The sequence below is a fragment of the Acanthopagrus latus genome, chromosome 14 (assembly GCF_904848185.1).
Source record: "Acanthopagrus latus isolate v.2019 chromosome 14, fAcaLat1.1, whole genome shotgun sequence".
Classification (NCBI taxonomy): domain Eukaryota; kingdom Metazoa; phylum Chordata; class Actinopteri; order Spariformes; family Sparidae; genus Acanthopagrus; species Acanthopagrus latus.
The window spans coordinates 3,985,802-4,010,470 of NC_051052.1; the positions used below are offsets into that span (position 1 = coordinate 3,985,802).

At 40.8% G+C, this 24,669-nt stretch overlaps 3 protein-coding genes across 4 annotated transcripts in view; all 3 read right to left on the bottom strand.

The window, feature by feature from the left end:
* Positions 1–6,878: 6,878 nt before the first annotated feature.
* LOC119032140 (ankyrin repeat and SOCS box protein 13-like) lies at positions 6,879–15,032 on the bottom strand. Its single transcript, XM_037120966.1, has 6 exons — positions 14,820–15,032; positions 13,833–14,020; positions 13,537–13,693; positions 13,301–13,435; positions 11,326–11,517; positions 6,879–11,090 (listed from the first exon to the last, which is right to left on the bottom strand). Exons 1-6 carry the CDS (start codon positions 14,998–15,000, stop codon positions 10,963–10,965), a joined length of 981 nt encoding a protein of 326 aa, XP_036976861.1. The 5' UTR covers positions 15,001–15,032; the 3' UTR covers positions 6,879–10,962.
* A 17-nt stretch (positions 15,033–15,049) lies between these two features.
* asb13a.1 (ankyrin repeat and SOCS box containing 13a, tandem duplicate 1) lies at positions 15,050–18,493 on the bottom strand. 2 transcript variants are annotated; one of them, XM_037120968.1, is made up of 6 exons: positions 18,339–18,493; positions 16,500–16,687; positions 16,209–16,365; positions 15,990–16,124; positions 15,554–15,745; positions 15,050–15,451 (listed from the first exon to the last, which is right to left on the bottom strand). In XM_037120968.1, exons 1-6 carry the CDS (start codon positions 18,379–18,381, stop codon positions 15,303–15,305), a joined length of 864 nt encoding a protein of 287 aa, XP_036976863.1. In that variant the 5' UTR covers positions 18,382–18,493; the 3' UTR covers positions 15,050–15,302. The 2 variants fall into 2 exon arrangements, with proteins under 2 accessions (XP_036976863.1, XP_036976862.1); XM_037120967.1 differs by having other exon boundaries at positions 15,990–16,365.
* Positions 18,494–19,039: 546 nt separating this feature from the next.
* Positions 19,040–24,669, bottom strand: part of gdi2 (GDP dissociation inhibitor 2) — a 16,035-nt gene continuing 10,405 nt past the window's right edge. Inside the window, exons 4-10 of the mRNA XM_037120958.1 lie at positions 24,587–24,669; positions 24,071–24,269; positions 23,830–23,961; positions 22,179–22,278; positions 21,273–21,444; positions 20,826–21,025; positions 19,040–20,086 (exon numbers count right to left, since the gene is read on the bottom strand). The exon at positions 24,587–24,669 is cut by the window's right edge and continues 52 nt beyond it. Coding sequence (XP_036976853.1) covers positions 19,937–20,086; positions 20,826–21,025; positions 21,273–21,444; positions 22,179–22,278; positions 23,830–23,961; positions 24,071–24,269; positions 24,587–24,669 — 1,036 coding nt within the window. The 3' untranslated portion in view covers positions 19,040–19,936. The remainder of the gene's footprint in view (positions 20,087–20,825; positions 21,026–21,272; positions 21,445–22,178; positions 22,279–23,829; positions 23,962–24,070; positions 24,270–24,586) is intronic.

Here is a 24,669-nt window from a genome sequence, read left to right on the forward strand (position 1 = left end):
GACATTGGTCAAAGAAGAATAGCATAATTTTATAGCAACTTAAATTAGGAAGCAAGTCTTTCTGCTAGTAGTCAGACATGAAATGCTGAATTTATTGATTCTCTGGAAGTTGTTTAAATAAGTGAAAGAAAATCTCAAGACACTTTTTGGTGTCCTGGATGATGACGCACCACGAGAGGAAAAGCTAGCATTTCTCACATCCAATGCCCCACACTCATTGTCATAGCCATTATTCAGCTCATTGTTGCATAAGCTGAATTCAGCAGAAGCCACCACAATAAACACACAGTATGTTGAGTTGTTTTCAGCACTAATACGCGGAGCTCCATAAATAATGAGGCACTAATTTAAACCTATAATTAAACCATTGACTGAGAGCATGTTTCAGCTGTGTTATAACACAGCCAAGCAAAGCAAAACAAGGACACAAGCAATAAAAGATGCCTTATGCAAGTTAATGAACACGTTGCCCCAAGCCAAGGCATTTACAACCTGAACACTCTCCTCCTCCTCCTCCTCCTCCTCCTCCTCCTCCCCGTCTGTCCGTCCAAACCACTAACATACTTCTCTCCTGGTATGGAGAGCAGGGTGGCAACATACTAACTCTGTGTTACAGTCCAAGTGTGTCATCGCTGAGGTGAGAAAGGTCTAATTGATAGCTGCGAGGGAGATACTACCTGCGGCACATTCTGTACTTTACCCTTGTTTTTCAGGCTGATGGATGACCTCCCATCATCACAGCACAGACAGATAGTCCAGCGTTACATATGCTGGTTGGAGGTCATGAGTTACATACACATTTCCGACTCAACTAAAATGGTAAATAGCGATCACGTTTATTTCAGTTATTTTAACACAGTGATTCCCAATAAATAATGATATTCAAGATTATTTTTTTTGTCTTCATCGACACAAGACTGTGTAATGGCATTACTGCTGTAATCATCTAAGCTACATGTAAACAAAAAAATAATGAATAAATATAATTAGGTCAAAAAAAGACACTGTCAATGGTGGAGTGTTGGGGAAAGAAGCTGCTCTGTAGTGTGGTGGTACGGCAGTGCATACTTGTGTATCTTTTGCCAGATGGCAGCAGGGTGATCAGACAGAGGATGTTGGCTTTCAGTATGTTTTAGGCTCTGTGCAGACATCTCACTTCACCAATATCACAGATGCTCCATAGATGGGTAAAAATTATGTTCTGGGTGGTCTCAGCCTTATTGTCCCAGGCTGTGCACAGGTCAGCTAAATGTAAGAAAAATGACATAAATAGTTAGCTAGAAGTAATGGAAAAGGGCTAAAGTAATTGTGGTGAGCTAGAAGTAGGCGGAAAATGGCCCAAGTAGCCTAGTTAACCAAAGATAATGAGGAAATTGTTGTTGGAAAAAGTCAACTGATAAATGGTATTTGGGCGAATTGGGAAGTAGCTCAGACATCAGGCATCAGTTAAAAGTAAAGGACAAATAATGAATATTCAACTTGGCTCAACGGATAAATGATTGTTATAGCTTAAAGAAAAGGAGACAGACTTGGTTCAAAGCAATGGTTAGTTGGTTGAAAAGAGGAGTATAGGTGGATAAATTGCAAAACAATCTGAACTTCAGCTCATTTTTTTCCCATCCATATCTGCTCTTGGGTCAACACCTTAACTGTGCAAACAACAACACTGGAACATTGCAGCACGTGTGAGCGATATCCTTTGAGTTTTGACATTCAGCAATTTGTCTTTTTCATTCAATAGGTTGTATAACTGTTCTCAGGTTGGTTATACAACTGACCTGCCTCGCCTTCGGCTGCCACATGAATATTTGGTTTTGATGGACTACAAAAGGGAGCTGCATAGCATAACACTGAGTGCAAGCAGGCATCCAGTCTGTTCAGATGCTTTGCCTTTGATTAATCAAGCTGAGTGAGTGTCCTACTTGGGGGCATACATTTATCCTTCAGGTATTCCATCAAATTTGACTGAAGAAACAAAGTGACAGCCAGCTTCCTTGAGATTTGATTTGCCCCCGAAGATTGTAAGTCATCTTCTGAAGAAGGACTGCGAGTTCACCGAGTTCAAGTATGATTATATTTTCCAGTGAGACCCATTTTCATGAATAATCTGTTTGGGCCTGTGACCAGAATGTTGTCAGTTTTGATCCCTGGGCGAGCTTAAACTTCCCTGGGGATGAACCCTCACACCTACTGTAAATGTGATTATACATTTGTATTTGTTCCCTCTGGGTCAACAGGGTTTCTCATGAGTCTGAGTATTATCTCAAAATGTAAAATCATTGAAGTCTTTTTAAGGATTCGCGGACTTCATGGCGATATGGTGCCACAGTCCTGACCGCATCACTGTCGTGCTCAAATGACGTTAAAGCACACCCTCTCGGGTAACATTACTTAATTCTGTATCATCCCAACACTTGGGTGCCAATTCGATATACAGTGTGTTGTGACTCTACAAGAATTACAATTCAATATTACAGTGGATTGCACTTTCTTAACACTAGACCATGAGATGAAAAGACGAATCCTACACGTCTAGAGACCGTATATCATGAGTTAAATTTCCAATGTCAATGAAAAATCACATGTCAGTGCTGTCTGAGTTGTAATTTGGCAGCATCAATGCTATTGTTTTTGCCCTCCAAGCTAGTGCTACATAATATATAAAACAGACAATTGTGAAGTCAGTATTAATAAGTTAGTTTCAACATAACATATGAAATTCATGCCTGTGAGTATGAGCACACGTTATTCTATGTTAAAACACAAATTAAAATGAGTTGTTTGGTAAAATAGTATTATTGTGCACACTGTGCTCTAGTAGCCTGTTAATGGTAATTCCCATAATGTTTAAGCATTGAGCTATAAGTGGTTCATAAAAAAATTAAATAATCACAACACTTAAGAGATCATTTTCCCCCCCCACCCCTAATGTAATATTGGCCATATTTGCAACCTCACCAATAGATGAAATTGAATCCTTCACACTGGACCTTTAAATGTTGCTGTGACTGGGCTTAAAGTCATGTGAACTTTCAGTTTGGATGACAGGTGTCTCAGCATCAGACTCCACCACTGGGGGTTTGTCACTTCCTTATACAGCCTCAGCCACACCCAAATCCATCACAAAATTCCGCATGGACTTTCTTCAAAGATACTGTATGAGGAACAATTCTGCAGGCAACGGAACAGCTGATTACAGTCCGTGTTTTAATGAAATCATTGCAGAACTGATGCATGTTTAGTGTTAAAATAATCTGTTTTATACAGTTTCCCTGTTCAAGGTCTAAGTATGGTCTGGACCAGGCCACTTGCTTTATTGAGTACAGTGGCCTCTGAAAAGAGAAAACAACCTTTTTCAATATCCGACTACACTGAGAATTGGCAAATAAAACCACTCTGAAGCAGGAAAGGTTTAGTCATCCCTTTTCCCTGGGAAATAATATAAAGGGAAATAAGAAATAGTAATCCACAGAACAGCGGTGCGGTGGCCAGTCTTTGGCCCAGGCCAGGCCATTTTGAACTTTCCTGGAAAACAGAGCGTGCCGTCCACCGCTGAGCAGGCATGCGTCACAGCGGCTGAGGCACAAAGGCTGACGGTGAGAGCGCCGTGGAAGGGAACTCTGCTGACTTCATTCGCACTGGAGCGGCTGAATTTGGGATTGGGCAACTCCAGGACTGGGGACTCCCTTCAGAAAATGCAACCAGATGGCTCGGTCATCTGGCTGCTTTTGAAGTGTCCCTGTGTGTGTGTGTGTGTGTGTGTGTGTGAGAGAGAGAGAGAGAGTGTGTGTAACCCCGGGCGTTGTCATCCAGACACACGTGAATATTATTTTCTCAGACCAAAGCGGTCTGTTTTACTGTAAGTGTGGGATCAGACTGGCTGGGATCCTCTGGACTCCTGCTGAAAACAATTAACTTCAGCAAGGAGCCACTTTAACAAGTCTTTCATTTGCCAGCCCAATCAATAAATTACTATAATTAAAGTTTTAATCGTCTGAATCTGTTTTCACTGACTCTTTGCTGTGTTTTCTTCACGTTGTAATTTATGAAATGTGTCTTTCCTGAATCCTTACCACAAGCACTTGTGTTTTTTGCTTGACTGTGGCTGTCTTCTTCTGTTGAATTTCTGGAGAAACACATTTTGGTCAGATCAGCGTCTGACTCAGACTTTGTGTTCCTGACACGGCTGCAAGTGGTCAGAGTGACTGATGGTCTTTGACTACTCTGATCCTTTACAGTTTACTCAAGAGAACGTGCTAAAGAAAAATGTCTTTCTTTCTTTCTTTCTTCCTCTCTTTCTCTCTGTCTTTCTTTCCTCGTGGTTTCAGTTCTGCCCGGATGCTGGACAGAAGCGCAACAGCTGCTGTGTAAAATCTCTTCCGTTCACGGAGATTAGGCTCTCCCTCGTTTTCGTACGGTTTCCTGCAGGGAAGCAGTTGAACAATCTAATCCCAGAGGTCGCAGCTAAAGACACTGCATCAGTCAAAATGCGCAAAATCAAACACTGCTTTAAAAAAAAAAAGAAAAAAGTCAGCAATCAAGAGACAAACTACTTGGTTAGGTTTAGGGAAAGATTGTATTTTGCCTGCCACCAGGACATGGCAGATGACACGTAGATACTGACATGTTCACGCCACTGGTTTACTGAAACTACAGCGGTTGATTTTCTGATTTTCGCTCTCTGACTGTAGGTTCTCGTGTCTCACATCTGCAGCTTGTTTCAGGGCGGTGATTTCCAGGCTGCAGTGCCTGATGGGGGAGCGTAGCACTGGACCATCACAGCATCCAGCGCTCTGTTTATCCGCGACTCCCAAACAAAAGCCTCCCAGTTCCTGTCTGCTTAGCGCCTCAAATCCACAATCTTCCCTCCCGATCTTCCCCTCCTTTTTTTCTTTCCTCCTCTCCTCTTTTACTGCCAAGACGTGATCCCCCCCTCTGTTCTGTGTGCAAGGAGGAAGACCTCTTTCTCATGAGACTAAAGAGAGCTGTGTTTCCTGACAGACGAAGTAAATCAGCGGGGGCCAGATTAATTAGCCACAAGCCAGAGAATGGCCACAGCTACAGGAGCTTGTTTTCTCTTTGCCCTCTGAGCACATGCTGACTGGGAAACGCTGTTTGTCTCTGGCTCACGAACACTACAAGCATTTGGTTGGCAAAAAGTGATTTCTTTATCCATGGTGCACCCTAGTGGTAATAGAATGCAACTGATCTTGCTGTCAGACATGATTTGAACTCAGATAAGGGCACGATCTCAGCTGAAAAGCACGATTCACAGAGATTTGATTCAAGGACAATGTCCCCAATGATACATGCGATCCTAAAATCTCTAAAAAGGCAAATATACAACAAACAGGGGGAGGTCAGGAGGTACTTAAGCTACTTACAGAGTTACATGTCTGACACGTTTGACTTATCCATATGCTATACTGTAATACTTGCTTTGGTTCCCCTGGTAGTTGACTTCAGAGAGCATCAGTTTAATATATATAATAATTCTATATGACTTAAATAAGCTAATGAGACCACCTGTGAGAAGACTGGCCATTTCCTCAAAGTTATACTGGAGTTATGCCTATCCCCAGGTCGGATTCTGACTTATCTGGGTTGGGCCGGTCGTACAAATTTAAAAACAACTTTTCATGGTGGAGTCTCAAAGCTCCGCCCTCTACCAACCGATTAGGGAGAGTATTAATAAAACCACAAATATCTAAGTATGTAACCAAAATTGGTCTTTTTAACTGTAGTTTGTGCTGACACAGACCTCAATTGCTCTTAGTAGAGAAAACTGATTTATGTAAATACTTTCCCTGGGCCTTTAAACTTCCCGTGAAGTAACTTCAAAGTAAGCTGTCAGGGTCCTAAACATGCTGATATGCCTTATAAATAAGCCGAAAATAAGTTTGGGCCTATTATAAGTAAGTAGGACAGTATGTTGTTTGGTATGCCTGCAAATCATGAAATACTGTGTAACTGTCTTGTAAGACTGCTTTTAATATATTAGTAGAAACATGAACTCATTTCAAAAAAGTGATGGTCTGCTTACTTTCCAAGACCTTAAAGGTGCTTTCATCGATCTTTTTTTCTATTAACAATGGATAAAAGGACCAAAGGTAATGTGAAAGGAGTCGTGACAAACACAGACAAACTATCATCCAACAGTTCCTCAACTCAACACGTCTTTCCGCTCAATGTTTTGTTTCTCTTTCACGGCTCTCATCAATCCCAGTTCCAGCAGCTGCTTTCAACAAGAAGCTCTAAAAAAAAAAAACCCCAGCGTGCACTACCTGCTCTGCACTAAACAGCAGACAGATGAAGTCAGCAGCTAGCTGATGAACAAGGTGGAACATTTGACAGCTAAATTCCCTCATTTACAGCTTGTTCATGCTCCCACCCAGCGGCCAAAAAATACTTAATGCAGCTTTAAATGTAAAAATCTTATTTCTCTCACTAACAGTTACACACTCCAAAACTTTATTTATTTTTTACCTATTTACATACATTTAAAGGAATAAAGGAAATAACTGAAATAACTGGAATAACTATATATAAATAAATATATAAAAATGGCTGATTCCTACAGTATTCGCCCGGCATACTTTACTGCCCTCATTAGTTAGCTAGCATTAGAATGTTAACATTTGAACAACAAACTGGCAACTAATTTACAGGGACAAATGATCCATACAACAGCGGTGTACTGGCTGCTGTCGAAGGGGGGAAAATCTAATGCCACATAGAATGACTGAACGTCATCAATAACACCTTTGTTGAACAATTCATCAGCGTTGTGCTTTTTGATGTGAGGACCTAGAGTCTAGCATTCACTTTACTTAAATGCCAGGACATGAAGATGCAAAGGGCATGCAAAAACATCAGACTCAAACTTGTCGACAGAACAATTTATTCAATAAATTAACATTCGTCACATTCATATTTGTGGGATGATCAGCTTTTTGTAGCACCTTAAACAGATATATCAGTGGGCTATGTGCAGTAAATTTTCACAACAAACCAACCATCAACCTGAGCTTCAACATTCCTATTATGGAACCAGGACCATTTCTCATCTTAGATAACTGGACATTCCCCGCATGCCTGCCCTCCTCTCCTCCGCTTTTTCCAGTCCCTTCTGAAGACTTCAACTACTTTGAACCCAAGCATGTTTTGTGGCGGTTATTTTAAGCCGTAAGTAGAAAAAGCCTGTTGACAAGTCTTAAAGGGAGCACTCCATGGGAAGAAGGAGAAATCTGCGCTTCAAGATTACTCAGGCTCAGGATTATTATTAATTGTTTTGACAGCATTTTTGTAGCATGAAAACTAGTCAAAATATCTTCCAGTGATGGAGGATCAACTTTTAGGAATTCAGATCTTTGATTAAACAAACTGCGAGAGCTTGGCATATTTATGGAGTGCAGCAGACAAGCTGCACATTCAGGCCAGCATCGTGCAGCCCGGGCACGTTTAGGGAAAGAGCCAAGGGGAGTGAATTGAGAGATTTGGACGAGGGTCTGAAAGCATAAAATGTTGCTTTTGAATGCCTTGCAAAGATCACTCAGACAAACAGTAAACGCACAGGTGCGGACCTCCATAAAGGCCCACAGATGGCTTCTTGTGTGTGAAAGCTGCACAAGGTAAAAGTTCCTGCTGGCAGCCCCAGATAGAACTGAAAGGTTTGGAAGTTGTGAACTTAATCGGCTAAAAATCTTTAAGGGTGATGTCAGTAAAGCACGTGGACGGTGTGTTATAGCTGAAGGGGGAAAAGGGAAAGCAAGAAAGAGATCTTAAAATGTGATGAGGGCCACATTTTGTAGCCCCGAAATCCAAAATACATTATTTATCTATCTAGATTGTTTTAGTGTGAACTGCAGAGTTTTGGAGATGTTGTTATTGATGACGTTGCTAAAGTGAATGCTGCCAGACTGCACGAGAGCGATAGAGATCCTAGTGGAGTTTCGGGGGCAACTCCGGGGGAACATTTACGCCAGAGATCAGCATTGCTGTTTAGTGCAGTTCATTCTAGGTGGTATACTGTCTGCAACTGGCCTCGTTTCACCTCTCATCCAAAAGGCTTCTTCAGTTCTAACAAACCGGAGGGGAGTTGCAGGCTCTTAAACCCTGTGTAGGAGTGTCCTTACATAGTCATTGGGTTACTAGGCCTAGATGAATGAATGGTTGGTGAATGAAGGTATGAATGGTTGTTAAACTGAAGGCTTAAGGCTAAAGGCTGCTTCTATTGGAGAAACTGCATCGACTTTGTGAAACGCTGTATTCAACGCTACATTCCTACATGAAACTACTCAAACAAAGGTCTGTTGATTATCTTGAGTAACCAGGCCATGATTTCTGAAAAGAGACTTCTGTTTAAAAACATTTTTTGTTGGCCCTTTAAGCACCACAACCCGAGTGCCATCTAGTCCCATTATATTGGAGGGAGGACAGACATCTCTAAAACCGATTTCTCCAAAACTCGGCAGCTCACACCAAAACAATGGATGGATGGATAAACAGCACTACGGGTAAGTAAAGGTTTGCTTTTGGAGCTAAATGTCCCTTTAAGATGTGCATTTACGAAGCAGGGAATCACTTGTGCAGCAGATAAGACAAGAACCCTCACAAACCTGCCCAGTGGGTATATGTGCAGGCCAACGTAAAGTACCTCAGGGGAAAGAGCAAAGCTATTAGTTACCGAGCTGTCAGCTCCAACTCAACTATGTAAAAGCGCCTGTGGTAAATGTGGTAGAAGCTGGTGAACAAATTGTATTTTTCATAATACATTCTGGCTGAGTGTCCTCAGTTACTTCAAACAAAGCTCCCTGTCAAAAATGGAATGCGTGTTCCTGTGCGAAGATGTCCTGTCTCGACGGAGGTGACAACTTAAGGATAGACAGTCAGAAGTCAGAAAAAAGGCTGAAAAACAAAGAAGAAAAAGAAGAAACTAATCCATCCGATTTATGTCTTGGTCTGAGGAGAAAGAGACACACCTGAATAAAAGCCCTCATGACTTCTCATCTTGTAATGTGTGGCCACATGCCTTTGACTTATCCTGCATTGTCCTGCTGGTAAGAGTAATCTATGTTCCGCTTCCGACAACAAATTCAGGCAGAGTGTTTGGCCTGAGTCAACCTCAACAGACGAATAAAGGTTATGCAACTTCCAAAACAGGTCACGTCAACTTAGAAGCACTTTATGGAATTCATAAACAACTTCCTGCACCGCCTTCTAAAAATACTGAGGCCTCACTGAGCTCTCTGGGTCGTCTCTATAAGCAGATTAAATGGAGCAACGGACAAAGGTTATAAATAGGCAGCCAGAATGAACACTTCCTTCTAACTTCAGTGTCTGTATCAAACAAAGGCTGCTGCCAGGCTCGGGGGTTTGCATCACAGGAATCTGAGATGATGCCAAGCAGCATCTGGAGAGTGTCGAATCCGAGTGCTGCTGTGACTAACGCTGCTAGCTGTTCCTCTGGATGTTACCTTAAATCAATATACAACCTTTAGTAATGCAGGGAATGTTGACTGAGCAATGCCTTCCTGCACATTTTTAACTGCTACTCAGCATTTACGCAACACCTGCGAGTTAAGTGCCTTGCGTGCACACTCCCAGCAAATCCAAAAGAACACCACCATGCCTTTTGTCTTCTTACTCTCCCTGAGCTCTGACACTTGTTCTCTAGTTTAATAAACACTCATTTAAAATATCTCTAAAATTAGAAGCCTAACATTACATGCTGTTTAAGACTTTTATAGCTGCAATTTATAGTTAAGATTACACATTGGCGCCTCCATTGGCATCAACAAACCCTGGCCAACAAAAATATCCTTCACGCAGTGCTCACGTTTACCCAGCCAAGCCAAGCCAGAGGGGTAGTTTATAGAGACGAGACTAAAGTGGTGAGTGCAGCTTTGTCGAGAAAGAAGATGCTATTCTAGGATTATCACTTCCTGGCAGCAAGTTAACTGTCGAAATCCAACCAGTAGGTTTACATGCACTATATAAAAAATAAGTATGAGTCCCCATTTTAAAAGGGGAATTCGACAAGCTCAGCATGTCACAGCCTGTACCTGCACAAACAAGCACTTTGAGTCAACCCAACTTTGCAGCTCGAGTTGCCTTAAAGGATTACATTGCCGCCATTGGTCGGGTGATCTACTAAAACCATTTCAAAAGTTCTGTTGCATATGAATCCTATACACACCATAACATGTAAGTAAAAGCCCAAGGCGTAACAATACCAGAATACTGTCTTAAGTAGGCCATAAAGTTAGGTACTCTGACTTTGCTAATGGCAATAATCACGCAAAGTGCTCACAGGGTGTTAATGGTAAGGTGTCTGCTGCTTCAACAAAAATGTTTTCAATCTTCGCGGCCTCCTGCGTATGAAACAACCTCTTTACATCAGGTTCGGGTAGTGATCTTTCTTGTGCATGCGCATGAATCAGAACATTGTCAAAATAAGGACCAGACCATTCCACACAAGGGCGATATGACAGTATACACCATGCAGCAGTAGAAATGTGTTCACTGGTCGAGATCAGGTAAAACCGTTCCCACTGTGGGAGCTTTACCTCAGTATCCCTGACTAATGATATTGTATATTCACAGCAGAAGGCATCATTCACTGGAAGCTGTTGTTCTCATCTGATACCTGAACACTTAGATTTTAAAAGAACGTTTGACGGTTTGGTTGTTTTAAACCATTTTCTAAACATTACATTTATGTAACAATGACTGTTGCCTGATATATTACCATTAGTGTGATATAAAATTACCTGTCTTAACCCCGCTCTTGCAAGCCCTGAGGTTTAGGTTCAACACTGTGCTTGGGACTAAACTGTGTGTCTATTGTAATCATATCTAATGCAGTGGCACCTTTGCTGTGCTCTTTTCAGAATTGCGTAGCAGCTCTGTGAGTCTTCAGTCTTTATGAGCGCTGCTCCAGCTCCCGGCTCCATGTGGCACTCACTGATAGCAGAGGTAGCTAATTAGGAGTTTTGGTATGTCCAGTTGACCTATGGCTTTCAGTGCTCTGGTGCCCAGCCTCTTCCTCACCGCCAACCTGCTGAGCTGCTGAAGACTCATAGGACTGGCTACAGATGGAAAAAAAAATAAGTGTTAGATGCAATGGCTCCCAGACTGGATGCATATTACATATTAGCATCATGGTAAACAACAAGTGTCACGTGTCTGAGGCTTCCTGGAAGTGAAACATAATCCTGGGTTGCCATCTGCTGGCGCTGCGTTGGCACTGCACAATCTGGGTGATCTAAATGTGATTTGTAATGTTGGTTTTCCACGCAGCCCTGACTTCTGAGAGTAACTTACCCTCATAATACTTTAGGCAGACTGCAGAGGGAGAGCCTGGGGGGGTGTAATCGACAGGTTTCCTGTCGTGCTGATCTCTGGCGTATATGTTGGCCCCGAACTCCACCAGTATCTCTATCATCTCAACCTGCATGTTTTTAGCAGCATGGTGCAGCGGAGTCTCGTGGAGTCGGGCAGCATTCACTTTAGCACCTAAAATGAAATTTACATTAATGTTAACTGTTGAGTTTCTTTTTAAAATAGCCTCAGTAACATCCGAAAACAGCTAATACTCAAGCAGGAGAAAAGCAATGCAACTACTCTCAGCAGTGGATTAATATAATACACATTATACAACAAGTAGTTCCACTGTGCTCCACTGACAGCACACCTTATTCAGCACTAAAAAATTTTACCAAACTAAGTGAAGTAACATTTATTAAATAATAATGAACTTTGAAAAAACAATCTCAGAACTTGAACTTGCAACTGAAATAGCCAATATAGGTTACACATAGAATTTAATGAATTACTTTTTTTGCGCTTTGTGATTTTTCATCAACTAATATAATCCATGGTGCTGTTAGGTTGATGTTAGTGCTGTTAATGCAGGGGCATGCCTCCCTTGTGTGCAGCAAGCCAGAGAGCTAACGGTTTTCTAAGCCTAAATGCTGACAAATATGAACTGTAAGGGAATAAAAACATGTTGTAGGTTTTAGAAATGATCGCATCTGTCTTTTTGCAATACACTTTGACTTTTGGCCTTTACAGAACTCTGGAGTTATAAAATGTTTGTATCACACTGAGACTGTTCTGCCTTAATTTTACATGAAGCTCCAGCATCCACCATCCACTGTGCTAGTAAGCAGAGCGTACGGCGCTACTAGCTAGCGGAACATGTGTGTAGTCTTTGGATATAGGCCTGGTAGCTACATTTGCCAGTCGAAAAATGACTTTCTTTTCGCCCATATCTTAGTTATAAAAAAACTGTGCTTGCTAAGCCTTTTTGTATTCATATGTGTGGTATTTATTCAGATAGGGAAATTCCATGATCTCTAGAAAACATAAAAATAGAAGTCGTCTCTGATGCTAAGTCGTTCCTAAGCGTCGACCTACCGGCAGAAGCAGTAAACTAGGTTTCATTACATGGGATCTAGTGACGCAACACTTGAGGGTAAGCTTGAACATCATTTGTGGCACAACAATGATGCAGTTTGGACCAAGGCGCTGAAGTTAAAGTAGTTAAAGCACATCCTCTCGGGTAATATTGCTTAATTCGGGTCTGCCAGCAGAATGTGTAATAGAGAAAATTATTTAATGAAGGTGCATGCAAAGTCACATTCCTATGCATGTGCATTTCATAACAACTCACTTCACACTAGTCTCACTTTGCAGTGGATTTTGGCTCTTCCACAAACAATACCAAACCATGCCATCATGAAAATAAGAATACAAATGTGATTGGTTCTGATATTTTTGGTATCAGAAACATCAACATTTGGCAACTGATGCTTTTTGTAAAAAAAAAAAACAAAAAAAAAAAACATCCAAAAAGGCAGAATTTACAAGAAGTCCATGCATCAGAACACAATTTTACCAAAATAATACAGCAGTCACTTTACCTATCAACTCCCTGCTGGTTGATTTTTTAAATGGATTTGAAAAAATGAAAAACAGTGGCAACATGGAGTGTAGGAAATCAATCTAAACAAACTTCCTTCTTAAATGGTGACTGGTGAAATGGTGTAATGTTTTCTACTAATAGGCTAAAACATGCACAACCGTAGATATGGACACATGTAATCTTGGTGTCTGGTGCCACAGGTTCATCTAAGGTTGCAGGGGGTATCATTACAGGCCAGCTAACACGTTCTCAAGTGATACCTCCACTGGTATCTAAAAACCCAAACTCGGCAGCCATCTTACACCATTTAAATCCCGACCTATAAAAACCAAGGGCAGTAATATCCACATCCGTCTTTGCATTGATGCTCACCTGCATTGAGCAGCACTTTCACACAGTCCGTGTGTTCCTTTGAACAAGCCACATGCAGTGGGGTCCCGTAATATATGTCGTACGCCTCCAAACAAGCATCCATGGCAATCAGGAGTTTCACACAGTCCGAGTTTCCTGAAATGTGACAAGAAAATATTGTCATGGAAGCTTTTTCACAGGTGGGTTGCTGATTCCACTGAAACTAAACCATGTGTTAAGAGAGCTGTGGCACTCACCTCCCATACAGGCCTCATGGAGGGGTGAGGCTGTGCGGGAGGTAAGGGCAGAGTTGGCCTTGGCACCATGATCCAGAAGGAGCCTCACACACTCTAAACTACCTGCCGAACAGGCATCACATAGCGGGGTGCTCCCATCTACGTTCCTCACATCCACCTGAGATGCATCATATCAACATATGATTATATACTCAAGATGGCAAGATAAGCTTGTGGGTCTATCAAAAAGCTAGCCAATTTCAAATAAAGTCACCCATGATATTGCAGTCAGACACCTGTCATTCGCCATGGTTTACCTGAGCTCCAGCATCCAGCAGCAGCCTAACACACTGGGCCTGTCCGCGGAGGCAGGCCTCATGCAGCGGTGTGATGGAGTCCACTGCTACAACATTGACTGAAGCTCCACTTTGGATGAGGTGCTGCAGTTGGGAGGTGTGGCCGAGTGACGCTGCCTTGTGCACCTCCGTTCTCTCTGCCCAGCAGCCTGCAGGAGACCACAGTACAACAGATGTGTACAGATGGGCATTAACTAATCTCACCTAGTGTTTTTCTTGTAGTACAGAGTGTTAATTATGGACCGACTGATATGTTTGTTTCTTTTGCTGATTATTAGCAATCAAGGAGATGGATAGCTGCTATTTGGAACTAAAACACACTTGCATACAGTGAAAATCTTACAGTCAAAATTTGGAATAACCAGTGATGGAAGGTAACTAAGTGTAGTTTACTCAAGCACTTTAACACAATTTTTAGATACTTAAAACTGTATTTATTTTTTCTGCTACTTTATACTACATTTATTCAATATCTTTAGTTAACAGTTCCTTTGCAGATTCAAATACACGTCACACAGTTCCTGATAACATTACATCACCCGTATGCATAAACAAATGTTCACCTCAATACATCATTTGACACAAACATACTGGGTTTTGAGGGTGTTGTGCTGTACAGGTTGTCAGCAAAGCACATGTTCATTTTAATCTAACATATTAACCGAGGTTTTAATGAGTTTTTATTCAAAATCTATTTATACACGCCTTCTACCCAAACGTAAAAAGGCAGAAAATATGAAGCAATAATAGGAGGTAAAATGATTTGTATACAGTTGTTAGCAAACAACTAGCTACAGGCTACAGGAAAAACATGCCAGGAATGCCGCTTGCTAGCTTATTAGCTTGCCTGTTGACAGTTCTACCACACATGACGCCGCCGTCAAAACTGGGTCAAGATCCCAAAACGCGACAGTCTCACCGGCCATGACGTCTTTACTTCATACTCACCGATGTCTCCAAAGAAATACGGCTGAGCATTTTCAATTTCCATCCTCTGTCGGTCTCCTCCGCGCAGAATTAACGACGTTAACGCAGAAAACGGCGACACGAGATGTTCGTAAACAGCCGCGTCCTGGTAATGTTTACATGCGGCACAAGTCACGTGACATACCTGGAACTCGAACCGCATGCTGGGATTTGTAGTACTTATACCAAAGAGGATATTTCAGGCTCTGTAATAAACGCAATACATATTTATTCTACATCACAACACATAGAGCTACATAATACACAACTTTATATTGCAATACAATGACCTATACATTATTTAAATAGCAACAATGGCTCTGATCCTGAGTTTCATGACATGAATTCAAGAAATATGGTAGATAACCTAAGACCTAAGCAGTCATGGTGTCAGTGTTGCTTCTTTTGAGAGATATTGCATTTAATATCAAACAACAGTCTCTCACACAGTAATCCATTCATGTATCACTCTAGTGATGTGAGATGATCACAGTACTGTAGGTAGTTGTAGATGCGGTGTGATATGTCCAGCTGACCTATGACCTCTGAGGCTCTGGTACCAAGCATCGTCCTTACTGTGATCCGGCAAAGCTGCTGCAGGCTCAGAGGATTACCTGCAGAGAATAAGAGGGGTTTTTTTTTAATATATATATATAATGACTCAAAAGCAAAGGAAGAAATTGCTAATAGCCCTCTGAGGCAGTGCATGAACTCACTCTCATAAAATATGAGGCAGGTGTGAGGGGGAGACACAGGTGTTGTGTAGTCTACAGGCTTTCTTCCCAGGTTGTCGCTGGCATACACGTTGGCTCCAAACTCCACCAATAGCTCGATCATGTCCACCATGCTAACCCGCGCCGCATGGTGCAAAGCTGTCTCATGGAACTTGACGGAATTCACATTGGCACCTGTGTGAAGTTCAGATGAGGTTAGGCCTGTTTGTTTTCATTCAAGGAAAATTCAGCTGGAATAATTAGATGACATTTGGTATGCTATGTGAATGCCAGTCGCAATGAAGGATAAAATAGTACTGGTGACCTTTTTTCTGTCAAAAATATTTTTGTCAATCACTGCCCCACCATTAATTGGGCTTTACACCAGCATGGAGGAGGTGTACATTTTAAGCTGTATACCTGCAGTCTTCTTGCTAACCTGCATTTAGCATCTCCTTGACACAGTCCACGTGTCCTTTAGCACATGCAATGTGGAGGGGTGGGCCAAAGTGGACATCATACGCCTCCAGCTGGGCACCGCTGGCTATCATCAGCTTCACTATTTCAACATTACCTGAAAAGCAAGGCACAGTTTTACTTGGGAATTTAAACAGGGTATGATTGGTTGTACCCTGACTTATTGCTGCTGAAGGTTTACCTTTTATGCAGGCCTCGTGGAGTGGTGAGGCAGTAAGAGCAGTGAGGGATGGGTTGACTTTGGCCCCATACTGTAAAAGCAGCTTCGCACACTCTAGGCTGCCAGAAGCACAGGCATGACACAGAGGAGTGCTGCCATGGATTGTCCGTACATCCACCTGGAGTAACCAGGGAGACGATACCCATTTCATTTTTTTCCATGCAATACTTACTATAATAATGACCCATATGTGTTCCAGGTTATTTGAGCATTTTACTTGTTCATATCTAAACAAGTCAGGTTTTGTCCCACCTGGGCTCCAGCCTCCAAGAGCAACCGGGCACAGTTTGGATGAGCCTGTATGCAGGCCTCGTGGAGCGGAGTGATGTTGTCCACCGTCACCATGTTGACTGATGCTCCACTTTCTAGCAGCTGTTTCAGCTGCAGAGCCCTGCCATGGGAAGCTGCTTCATGCAGGGCAGTCCGGTCCGCCCAGAAACCTTATAGAGGCAGTCACACATGGACAGCTGTTAACAGTTTCATAACAGGTGCAATGAAAGCTTTGTTCAGTTTTTCTATATTTTTATTAGACATACTTGATGACTCCAAGTTTAATTTTTTTTATAAAGCTGTTGATGAAGGTTCTCTGTCATCCAGGACATGGTAACTCTAAGTCAGGGGTCACCAACCTTTTTGAAACTGAGAGCTACTTCATGGGTACTGAGTCATACGAAGGGCTACCAGTTTGATACACTCTACTGAAATAACAAATTTGCTCAGTTTGCCTTTAGCTATGTACGATTATTAATGATTAATGATACTCATCTATGTGAAGACATTGATCATTTTAATGATTTCTCACAATAATTATCAACCATGACTTACCAAGGTGGGAAACAGATAATATCAATATTCAATTTTCATTTTTAGAACAGGTCTGAGGGCTACTCATGTAGTCCTCTAAGTGCTATATCGCAGGCAAGTGGACTTGTTTCTGTTTATAGAAAATGTTTTACACCTCACCCATGAGGATTCTTCTGTTCTAAGTAACTGGAGGGGAGTAGCAGGCTTTTAAACTCTGTGCGGGAGTGTCCTTATGAGTGTCCTTCTGATAAGAGGTGAAACATCTTCAAAAAACTGAAGTCCAGCTGCCTACAATCTAGGCATCTGTATTTGCTTCCAACATGTAAATGCTGCATGTGATGACACAATCATATGAAATCTTAACTCTACTTTTGTAAACTTAACATTTCATCCTAGTTTTAATTTAAGTAATAGTAATAATTATAAAAAATTATAAATTACACAAAATGATTACTATTATTAGTGTGAAGTAAGTCATTAGTCATAGTCGTTACAGCTGTGTATTGTTTCAATGCCTATATATAAATCAGTTACATCTTATTGTGTGAAACGTTTGTTACAACAAAAGGTTTTCATGTTTAATAATTTTTTTCACATTATTACGTCATACTTTAATCGCATTAAAATAAATGTTTTGTTCTAACAATCTCGTGTTTTTTTTGTTTTTACAACGAGAAACTTCACATTTTATCAAAACGTGTAAAATAAGACTCATGGTGCTTTAATGTGTAAGTTATCACGTTAAAAATGCGAAACGTTTCATGCTAAAATAAGTTTAACAGTATATTATTATAACCTGACGTTCTAAACATGATAAACTAGTATTTCGTAGTAACCGAAACACCTTGTTATAATGTGGAAGTATCTTTGCTGTGATGTGGAAACGTTATAACGTCGCGCCTATAAGACTTTTAATTTTCGGATGTTGCAGCAATATACTACTTATAACACACAGCTATTGACTTAGTGTCTGAGCAATTTCTTTGGAAGCAACTTTAAAAGTGGCCTAAACTAAGTGTTTGTCCTGACAGTTTGCTTTTTTATATATATATAAACAGTGTCATGTTGCCTGTATATTACGGTCATGGTTGACACTTGTCATATGAGTGTCGGCTGCTTCTCGCTGGTTCAGACCACCAAATCACTGACAGTGTCACGAGCAGGGCACGAGCACGATTTAATGAGATTAGACGTCGACAACACCGACGGCCATTGTTGACATTCTTAAAGCAGCAGACATTTTAGGTATGCGAGCTGTTCATGATGAAAACTGTTTACAATGCTCACCGATGTCGCAAAGAAACGAACGGCGTGCAGCTGTCACCTCCATGTTTTACCGGTGAACACTTCGTGCCGGGCGACAAAAAAGGTGCATGACTCGAAACATAACCCAAGCAAGTGTCGAATGGACGCAGCGGAGAATTGTGGGAGTCGTAGTTGGAGGGTATAAAGTCTCTCGCGGTATTTCTGAGGCTCCCATTTATGGTGTGACCAGAGAGTTCAATTCTGTGCTAATAAATAAATAAAACAGGAATACACCGACTACCGTTTACGAAATCTATTGTATTACATAACGAAATTGTAATTATAATATAATATAATTGTAATCAACTGCTCCTTCATTTGAAAAGTTTTAGATTGTGCCATGATTCTCAAATTGCAGCTAAACGGTTGCTATGTCCTTTGTGTAATAAAATAAAAACCTGACAGATACACTGGCAGTCTATAAGTCACCCAATGCACATTTGAGTATCATGATGCAACTTCTTTGAAGGCTTTTTCATCACTCACATCATTTACAACAGTAAATAAATAACCAGATATTTTGCAGAAGTCAGTCTTAAGAGGTCAGGGTTGATTCATCTTTGGCCTCACCATCACAAGGAGCTGCTGTGAGCAGTAGGTGTGTTTCACTTGGGTTACATACAATCACCAATTGTTGTTCACAGGAACACTTTAATGTAAGAAAAATTAATAAACAAACACAGTTTTGGTTTTTGACAAAGTTGTTTTTTTACTTTGCAGTACAGAAATCATTGAGCCCAACATGTTTTAGTTTTTTTTTTCTTTTTAAGTTGTTCATAATAGAGGATCTCACAGGGCTCTTATCAATTCAATACTGCTGCAGTACACATTTGGTCCTTCTTAAGCAATTACAGTCAACCAGACTTCACATTAATCTGCTGTTAATGCTCCGATCATCCATCACTTTGCATAATACAGGTACTAATATCTCCTCTGATGCATTATATTAGATCAAGCTGTTGAAAACAGGTTCAGGTGGTTTATGCTGAACTACAGTTGCCCTTGTGGCTTGGTTTACGAAATGCGTCCGGTTGTGCTGGAGATATGACAAAAAAGGGGTATAACGACAACAACATTAAGTCTGCACACCCCTTTGACCACTTTAAACTAAATCTGACAATATAATCTGATGGCTCACATCATATAATTTAGTTGCACAAAGCCAAGCTGGCTCTTTCTGACCCTGACATGAAACAACACCTGAAAAGACTAAATAACTAATGTATAGATGTTATTTGTCTTCCAAACGACTTTTACACAATGACAAATACTGGACACCCAACCCAATACACAACCAGCCTGTAAGATAATAATATTGATTATTAATTGTCATTTGATATGGCATCTATGGACTATTCATCATCTTAACATGATGAAGTAGAAGAATGTAGGGTATTACTGTATATTAGCACTTTAGTGCAACAACCAAATGTGATTTGAAAAAGCATAGCTCCCTCCCTGAACCCTATCCAACATTACTACATCATATCTCTATATATCATGAACTTCCTTGGATTTTGAGATTTCAGTTGTCGGCAGCGCTGTCTTCGATAATCAGGAGTGTCGTGGACGCATCGCCTTTACTCTGCATCGCCAAAGGTGTCCTTCTGCTTGCGCTCCATCTCGGCAAAGTCAAAGTCTGAGCCCGTCATCCTCCTGTAGATGTCCTTGATGTCGTCACAGGTGGTTTCAAAGTGAGTTGTGGCATCATATGTACGGGAGATGAAAATCTAAAGAGGAGAAAGCAATGTAATAGAGCGTTTTTTATTGAAAGTATTCTTTAGTGTACTGCACATGAAGACTACTCCGTGTAGGCCTGATATTATAGTTTTGATTCTTACATGATATGCCTTGATTGAATGAAAAAAAAAATAAAATAAAATAAAATTGAAAGAAAGGGGAATGAAAGAGAAAGAGAGTGTCTCCTGGGCAGGGTTTTTGGCTGACTTTTACACACGACAGCCGGAAAAAAACACAGTACAGCTAGTGCTGAAAATGTATCCATTATATTAACTTTCAACAATCATGACCTTATTATATATACAATGGATAAAGCAAATGGGGTGAATACCCATACACAATCTAAATATAATATAATGCAACCCAGTTTTTGTACTCTGAAATGTTCAAGACAGCTGTGGTCCTGCAGCATCTGCATATATTCACAAAACCATACAGGTGATACACGTAAAAAGTGGGGAAAAGTGGGAATGACAGCCTGTCCACAGCGTATATACTGCCTTTGATTTTAAGATGGAAAAAGAGGTAGAGGTGGTGGTACGTTCAATGTTCTAATGGGTCATTATCGCAATGCCACACTGTGGCAGTGAGTGGAAACAAATGATTGTTCAAGAAGTAAAAAGGAGAACACAGTCAATAGCCAATTAAGTGAGGTACAACTGTTTTGTCGTAAATGGGTTACAGCATGTACCAAAAGCAATATGTTCCATCTTAATCCACTGTTCATACCTGGCTTTCATTGCCCATGTCAGTGGGTCCAAACTGTTCACTAATGTTGACCATCTTCTGCTCAATGGGTTGCAGTAGGTCCAGGGCCGGCTTGATCTCACTCTCAGGGTCATTTGTCTCCACTGTGGTGCTCACGATCGCGATATATTTGCCCTTTGCTGCGACGTTGTGAGCGGAGGAGATCATACAAACGTAGATGTCTAGAAACGGGAAACACAAAATGAATGTCTGGTTATTTAGCTGTGGGTATGCTAAAATATTAACTTAATTTCAAGTACCCTTGCTTCTGCCTCTCTGCAATGACCTTGATGATTTCATCTAGCAATCACAGAGTATTCAACTATGACACTGACATTATCCTTTTAACTTAATATGCATTTTATTTGAGGAGAAGAAATGAAATACTACAAAGTCCAACTCATCTACTCGCTTCCTGTGTGCGCTCACCATGCTTCCTGTTGACCTGATTTTGAGGGATGATGATCTGGCAAGAGTTGTTGTCGGCGGTGCCGGCAATGGTGTGACTCAGGATGCAGATGGCTCTGATCACCTGACCCACTTTGGTGACGCGATCCTTTACGTAGCTGGGGTCACAGATCAGCTGCTTGCATCTGGCAATCTATGATAGGTAAACACAGCTAGAGGTCAGAGGTCAAGGAATGGGTTTCATCTTTCATTGAACTATAACAATAATATAATAAGAATAAGAATAGGTGACTGTACAGACATTTTCTCTAGACTTGGAATATGATTGGAGACCTGTATGGACACATTTCATGCTTTTTTTATGTTTTACAGTAAGTCCACATCTACTTCAGTTGTTTCAGAGAATGCTGCAACACTGTTTTGCTGTGAAGATCCAGAAATGTTTTGTGTGGACTTAAAAACTTGATCCAACATTTCCATCGAGATGGGGCTGTGAAGATAATTATTACAATTTTATTTTTGGGTGAACCTGTCCTATCAGCCAAAGAGTTTAGTGGATTATAGAAGGAACTTGTTTTGAGTTTACTTTAGCCAGATATAATGCAACTTATACCAGTATAAATAAACTGTCCTTCTGAAGTGTTATAAAATGTAACAAGACAGTATATTTACTGTTTTGACTGTCAGTAAGTGATTCACCGTGATCCTGATACCTACAGCTCTGTCTGTATGCTCAGGTTACTTTTTCTTAAGTTATTTCCATGTCAGGACACATGTTAGCTCAAATGATCAGGCTACATCAAAGTTTTTGTTTTGTTTTTCAGCCCCCAATCCTGTTTTTGTTACATCAAATATCATACAATGTCTCAATGAACTCTACAGATGTTTAACACCAAATTCAACACATTTAGGAAACAAAATGCTCACCTCTCCCTCAGACTTGACTCCCACCACCTTCCCATTCTCCACCACTATCTCCTCGATGGGCTTGTTCAACATGTACGTCCCACCATAGATGGCACTCAGCCTGGAATGCAAACACAATGTGAGCTTTTTTTCTTCCCATCATAGCCAAGACTATCGTTGGCTACCTTGTAAAGCAAAACACTTATTTTCTCTCAATAGTGTCTCTGTTCAAGAGTTGTAAAACATTTATGTAGAATCACACACTTCTGTGGCCTACTGGGACACTAAAAGTCAACCAAGCCATCACTAACGCTTTTAGTCTGCTTTATCTACAATGACAAAGTGACCAGTCTATCTATAAGCCAAAAGAAGACCCTGTGGGTAGGTGTTACAAATGATCATCGTGTTATATCATTTAACACAAGTAAGAGTTATATTTAAAAGCTTAATAGAATTACGATAGTTTGGAGCAGTTTGTGTTTGCTGTGTTTCTATTACTGTGCAGACCTTTATTACCAGATTACTTTGGGACTGTAGATAAATGTAAATTGTAAAATCCAGGTACGTTCTGGAGATAAAAGGAATCCCAAATTTGTTATTTCAAGGTTAGTTTATGGACATACATTCATTATGGCTATTGGAGACAATGATATCCTCAGGTGTAAGTCACAATGACAATAAAAATATGGGTACTATATCTGAGTGTTCACATATGACTGACCTATGAACTTCAGAAGAAGTGTGTGTTAAACATAGATTGTAGCATTGGGGCAGTAAGGTGCCGATGCTGCTATTATCGCTGAACTGTGTTGACCAAGCAAAGTCAATAGGCCAGACTACAATGACTAACTTCCTGTTGTTTATGAAAGTGTACCGGCATTTCCCTTTCCCCTAAGGATGGGTACTGTTCACATTTGAAACAATACCAGTACCTTTTTTCAATACTTTAATCTATCTGCAATAAAAAAAGCAATTTCAGCTTTAACAAGTTAAATGACTCACTTCCCGAGACAATATGTTATCAGTCATATTTCTAGTTACAATGCACATCACATGTCGGTCAGTTGTTCTACCTTTTATTTCAACAGCACTTTGCTCTACTGCAAAAAAATCTGTAAAATAAAATAATTTTTGAAGTTAATGCCTGTATTTAGCTGTTCCTGCTCATCAACCTAGTGTTATAAGAATAAATTGTAGAGGACACTAAGATTTAAATGTGTTGGCATCATCTGGGACACAGTGTCTCCACTGGTGGTGGTTGTGTCTTTAACCAACTGGGAATTTTAAGTTTGCATTTTGACTGCTTTGGCTTGCTATAGCGTTTAAGATACAGCAGCAGATTGAGATTATTATGTGAAGTCAGCAGTTATAATTTAGTTTCCAAAGCGTATGAAATACTTTATATACCTGGAAAAAGTATCACATACATTGTTTCATGGTAAGTATTTAAAAATGTATTTGTAAAAATACTATCACTGCTGTAGCAATGCCAACCCCCCCTTGGCCGGTTAATGGATATTCCAATTATAGCAACGAGCTAGCAGACCGAGTGCTTATTCTATTAAATTGCTAAAGGACAAAGAAAGAAGAAAATATTACAGCATGCTGAAGAAAGCATGCTGCTGGCCAGTCCAGCTAGGTTGGTGTGTGTATTAAGGATAGAGTCCCCTACCTGGCAAATCCTTGTGGCAGTTCTCCCAGGCCATAAAGTGGGTAGAGGTATGGGCTTTTGCCATATCTAGCCAGAGACTCACTGTACAGCTTTATCCGGTCTATTGCATCCTTGCAAGGCTGATCCAGGTACCTGAGGAGAGAGAGATGGGGAACTTTTACAAATCTACCAGCTATAATTTAACAAGGCATGGGGAAATGATATCACTATTGCTTGTAAGTTTAAAAGTAAGATCACTGACTCATCTGTGCGGTAGAGGGCGAGGGAGTGGCCAGTGAAGTCTATGACATCCTGGCTCAGGTCAAACTTTTTGTAAATGTCCCTCATTGTTGTAGTCTTGGGGTCGACACCCTCCATGGTTCTGGGGTCATTCTCATCAAAGTTGGCAACAAAGACCAAGAACTTTCTGAAGCGCCGTTTTTCAAACAACCCCATCAAACCTTAAGGGGACCAAGAGTTGAGACTTGTTGGACTTGCGTAAAAAGCAACATAGAGTGAGTGAAAAGAAAGCTTTGCAACATCAACGCTACATGCAACCAGAAACTGGCAAAAGCTTGTACACCAGAAAATGTACAGGGTTAGAGGCAAATTACCTAATCAATTAAAAACAAGGACTAAAGAGAGTGGCAAAGATTTTTTTCAGTGGATCTTTCGAAACAGAAATCAAGCGAATAACATTTATCATATGGTTTCAAGCTGTACACACATTAATAATACCTCCACAGTCATTTTTTCACTGAATCTTCCAATAACTTACTAGATGCCAGAGCCTCAGTCTCAGTTGAGGGGACTTTATGGATTTTGCCTTTCTTGTAGACGTAGCTGCCCTCAATCACTTTG